At 44.9% G+C, this 5,519-nt stretch overlaps 1 protein-coding gene across 1 annotated transcript in view; it reads right to left on the bottom strand.

Annotated features, from left to right (window-relative positions):
• Positions 1-1,457: 1,457 nt before the first annotated feature.
• Positions 1,458-5,519, bottom strand: part of LOC145394784 (high affinity cGMP-specific 3',5'-cyclic phosphodiesterase 9A-like) — a 15,315-nt gene continuing 11,253 nt past the window's right edge. Inside the window, exon 9 of the mRNA XM_080268564.1 lies at positions 1,458-1,562. Coding sequence (XP_080124690.1) covers positions 1,458-1,562 — 105 coding nt within the window. The remainder of the gene's footprint in view (positions 1,563-5,519) is intronic.

Here is a 5,519-nt window from a genome sequence, read left to right as displayed (position 1 = left end):
TTGGGTCTCTGGTCTCTTCTAGTTTTTGCCAGATTTTTCCTGCCCTTTTGTGCATCCGGATGTTTAGTGCAGCTATTTTGTGCATGCTGTGTAATTGTTCTGTGATATAGTTGAAGGGGTGATGGTCGTTTTCGACAAATCTCAGAGCTTTGTTTAATACTCTTTGTAGTTTTAGTTTTTGGGTGTTTGATATAGTGTCCAGTGGCACAGGAGGGTATTCTAGCAAAGGGAGAATGTAGGCTTTAACGAGGTGGCTTTTTATTTTTCTATTTAGCGTTTTAAAACGGTAGAGGGTGGACAGTGCTGCCTTCCCCTTGCATATTCGTTCCCTTACATGTTTTGTGATCCCGGCCTGAGTTATTGTGAGGCCTAACAGGCTTCCCTCATTTCTTGTGTTTAGTAGCTCACCATCCACAATGATTTCTTCCATGTATTTTTGTGCTAATGGAATTATTTTAAATTTCTGTTGGTTAGTCCTGATCTTCCATCGTTTCTCATAATCACTGATTCTGGTGATTTCTCTGGCTACTTTGCTGGCCATCATGAGTTTGGACCGTCCTTGGTAAGTCACTATTTGAGTCACATCGTCAGCATACATTATGTCTAGGCAGACTGGAGGTGGGGGGGGGGGTGTCTCTAGTGTAAAGAATGTATAGGGTGGGGGAGAGGACGCTCCCTTGTGCCACCCCACTGTCGAGCTGTATAACGTCGCCTAACTGGTCCTTGTGTCTAATTCTCGCGGTGCGGTCAGTCACAAAGTAGCATAAAAACTTCTCGAGGATGGTAGGGAGTTCTAGTTGTAATAGTTTGTATTTGAGTCCTTCATGCCAGACCTTGTCAAAGGCCTTGCTTACGTCTCTGAGGACGAGACAGCACTGTTCCCGTCTCGACAGGGTCTGGGCGATAGTCTCGTAAGTCAGGGCTATGGCTTTGTTTGTGTCTTTTTGTGGTCTGAAGCCGTACTGTCTGGGGTTATGAAGTCTGTTTGTCTCTAGGTAAAGTCGGAGTCTTCTGTTGATGATCCTTTCAAGCAGTTTTCCTGGTACTTCGAGCAGTGAGATTGGTCTATAGTTCTCGGGTGTCGTGTCAGTCTTTCCTGGCTTAGGTATCATTACTATTACGGCTTCTTTAAGTTTGTCAGGGAAGTATCCCGCGGACAGGGAGGCGTTGAAAATGTCGATGAGTCTTTCTATCATGGAGTGTGAGCATTCCATGATAACTTGTTTGTTAATGCCTGTCAGTCCTGGGGCCGTGTTCTTCGTTTTTGTGACTACTGTCTTAAGTTCGTCTACTGTGATTCGTCTAGTGAGAAGGTTGTTCGTTAGTCTGGAGAAGTCTGCTGTGTCATGGGGGAGGATTCTGTCTCTGTTGTCATTGAGGAAGTGAAGGACCATTCGTTCGTTGTCCTCGTCAAAATCGTCATTTTCGTCGTTCTCGCCATGTACTCCGCAGGGACATCAAGGGAGTTCCCGGGGTATGCATCCCCAGGTGGCGAGAAGAAAGAGAGGTCGATCCAAGATCGGGAACGCTCGAATGACGGTCCAAGGCAGCGACAGCAGCGCCTGTTAATCCAACACTTATACGCTAAATAAGAAGCAAGGAACATGGCAATAACACCTGACAGAGCATAAACATAAATAGCTAAGGCAGCTGGCTGAGTTGGTTTAGGTAGGGGTTTGAGAAGAAGGAGTTTAGATTGGAAGTGTAACAACTCATCTAGGTACACAGGTGTGAAGGAGTCATTCTGGGGAAAAATCTCAGGGATTGCTTGTATGGCATCTAGTTCAACATGAGAGAGAGACATATCAAAATGCAATGTATGGAGACGTAGAGACAGTTTAGTATCCTTGGTGAGGGTGGCATAAGCTGGAAGTGTGAGTGTTTCACTATGAGCACTGCAACCGTCACCCAGGACCAAATGTCCTATACCTTTAACAATCTGTATTGTCTTACTTATCTCATTAACAGCACAATTAAGAGTAAATTGCATAGGCTTATTCGTAGAAAAGCACCACTTATCGTTATTCTTAACAAATACAGGAACAAAGTTTTTAATGACTCTTTTCCTACAAAGCTGAGGCGCAAAGTCCTTGTTGAGGAATGTAGCACTCTCACATGTGCTAGTACTTGACCTCAGCACTGGACTCTGCGGCTCGCACACCAGCAACTGCTGATGAGTGCGGCACTGAGTGAAATCGTCCATAAGTATATAATGTAAGCGATTTTCACTCAGTGCAATGAATTTGGCAGAGGGGACAGTCTGTACATAGACATCTGTGTCAGGGACTTTATAAGGCAAGGAAGTGATCCGGAAGACATCAAAAGTATCTGCCGGGTTACCCTGAACCGGACCATAGTAAGTAGAAGCACACTGAAGAGGGAGTCTTGCGAGGCACTACCTTAACGAGATCCCTATATAACGCAAGGTATTCGGGTCGAGCAGGGAAAAGCAGTCCTGGTCTCATTAAAGAAATATTATTTAAAAGTTCCAGCAATAAGGTATTTGGCACGATGTCCACACTCAGACGAGCTTGCATCATATTCTGTAGGCCTAACTTAATCCTCACATGATCGGCAATGATATCCGACAAAGCTAACTGGAGATTAAGAAAAGCCTCAAATATGCGAGCTTCGCCTTCTAACGCTAGAGTTTTTATGGAGAAGAGCCGAATTACAGCATGTGAAATATTAGCTGCCCGCTGCAATTTAGTAATTGCAGCATGCATATGTGACATGTCTCTTATGGTCGTATTTAGTATTTGGGAGTGAACATTTAACACTCGACGCTCATTCTCGGACATCTGTTCAATTTGACCCAATCTAGTGTGAATTTCGTCCACCTGATTCTGGGTAGCAGTCCCAAATAAAGCATTAGCAATATTGCCAACAAGATCAATTGCGCCTCTAGTTCTACGACCTGACAGTGGTTTATCCTACAACAAATAATTAACAGAGTTCTTTAAGTCATCAAATCTAATTCTAAACTCATGTTGAAATGATTTCAAAGTCTCTCTTAATGACGACACAAGGGTGGATGAGTTGTCCATGTGATCTATATTCCACTGGACAGAGTCAACCAGATCCTGTGCCTCAGTAGGTGGTCGGTATAACTCATCCTGTATTAACAAGACAGGGACAACATAATGATTTCCAGTTGATATAAGTTTGGAGACTGGAGAATAGATGAGGCCTGTTGGAGCAGGTTTCTCAACGTGGGGGTCAATGTGCCTAGTCTTTCCTGATACTACGACTGCAAGCAGCATAATCTGGAACAAAAATAAAATAGCATGACTAGTAACTTATTCTCTACTTGTCTTCCTGTCAGTGTGTTCTATTGGCCTATCCATAACTAGAGGTAAATCGTCTACTGTTGTGCGTGATCTTAGGCTGTATCTAGGGGCCGACGCAGGGCTGAGGCTGCTAGCCGGGGAGAAACGATCTGGCGCCGGGCCGACCACTTTACTCGGGGACTCCCCTTCTCCACTCGCCTCGTGACTGCTCGCTCCGTTTTCTATCTCGCCTCCTTCCTCGCTCTCATTTTCGCTTCTACTTTCATTATCACTTTCATTCCCACTCTGCTGAACTGGGTTGGTAGCACCCATAGAGCTTTGATTTACTGGCGTGTTGGATGATTGTGTCGTACCGCGGCTAGATACCGGAATGGCTGTAAAATCATCTGAGCCGTCCTCACCATCACCATCATCATCATCATCATCATCTGTTTCATATACTGGGTATGCCCTACGTACATTCTTATTATCCTTAGTAGTGAGGCAAGATTCGGGGATTACTCGCACACGACCAACATGAAGGGTGGAGACAGCTCCATCCTTCACACGTCGTACTTTAATTACAACATCACTAACACGCTCCGTGACTCTGTATGGTCCTGCATAGAGAGGCTGTAACTTCTTAGCAACTCCCCGTTTAGGAATCGTGCGTACGTACACTCTGTCTCCTGCCTTGATCGGTTTTACTACAGCCTTGTTAGCCCTGTAATTCTCATTCTCGGTACTAGCCCGGTCCAAGTACAATTGACATCTTTGAAATACTTTAGTGGCCATGGCTGCTAGCATATGTTTCGCATCATCTACATTGTAATGAGGTTGAGTCTCATGTATCGTTTCATAGGGTACTTGTGGGTCTCTCAGGTACAACAGGAAATAGGGCGAGTCCCTGATCGACCTATTATACCCTGAATTATAAGCCATGCATGCCAAATGTATCATTCGGTGCCAATGGTTTGCATTACTGTCGATCATCGTACGTAAGATTTGAATGACAGTTCCGTTCACTCTTTCTACTAATCCATTCGCAGAAGGGTGATACGGAGTCGTAGTGATGTGCTTCAATTTCAATATTTCCGCAATGCCGCGAAGATACCGCTTCAATGATCCCCAAACCGGATGCGCATCTTGCTGCTTCCGCAGTTCGTCAAGATTCCAGCTAACAGTGTCTGTATCGGTCACGCCCCTCGTAACAGCTATAAGTTCTATATCTTCGTCTTGCTCTCTGCGAAGACGTGACAAGGCGTCAGCCACTCGGTTCTGGTGTCCTGGCAGGTAGGATACCTCTAAGTCGTATTCGGCAACCTGTATCTGCCATCTAGCTGTTCTGCCAGAAGGCTCCTTCACATTAAAGAGCCACGTGAGGGGTCGGTGATCCGTCTGCACAATCACTTTGTATCCCAAGACAAGAGGCCGATTTATCCGCAATCCGTACACAATACTTAAGGCTTCTTGCTCGATAGTGGCATAATTAAGCTCAGCTTTATTTAATGCTCTACTAAAATATGTCAGCGGTCTAAGATGTCCATCCTCATCTTCCTGTTGTAATACCCCACCTATCGCTGTACCACTCGCGTCAGTTGTCAGATAGAATGGTTTATCAAAGGAGGGAAACTTGAGTACGATGTCGTCAGTAAGCTTACTTTTCAGACTTCTAAAAGCTTGATCAGCCTCATCGTTCCACTCGATTTTTTGTTTACTGTTTTTCACTTCCTTCTTTCCACGAGTCAATTTTGTGAGAGGCAGAGCAATCTTAGCATAGTCACTTATGAATCTACGGTAATAATTAACTAACCCTAAGAACGATTGGAGTTCCTTCAGTGTCTTAGGAACAGCAATTTCCCTTATGGCTCGGACTTGATCCGGTTGGGGTCGCAAGCCTTCTGCAGAAATTATGTGTCCGAGGTAAGACACTTCATCTTTGAAAAAACTGCACTTCTCTAACTTAAGAGTAAGTTGAGCTTCCTTAAGTCTGGCAAGGACCTCATCTAGGTTCTGTACATGTGAATCAAAATCCTCACCATAGACAATTATGTCATCCAGGTAAGTGTGACTGATACGCCCTGTCAGTCGTATCAGGACTTCGTTAACGATCCTTTGGAACGCAGCAGGGGCATCTTTTAAGCCAAACGGTAGACTATGATATTCCCAATGACCGTCTGGTGAGGAAAATGCGGTCAGCGGTCGTGACGCCTCATCCAGAGGGATCTGATGGTATCCTTGCCTCAAATC

The sequence above is a fragment of the Coenobita brevimanus genome, chromosome 28, assembly GCF_032717465.1.
Source record: "Coenobita brevimanus isolate Jiangsu-jjx chromosome 28, ASM3271746v2, whole genome shotgun sequence".
NCBI lineage: Eukaryota > Metazoa > Arthropoda > Malacostraca > Decapoda > Coenobitidae > Coenobita > Coenobita brevimanus.
This window is presented reverse-complemented; position numbering and strand designations above follow the sequence as displayed.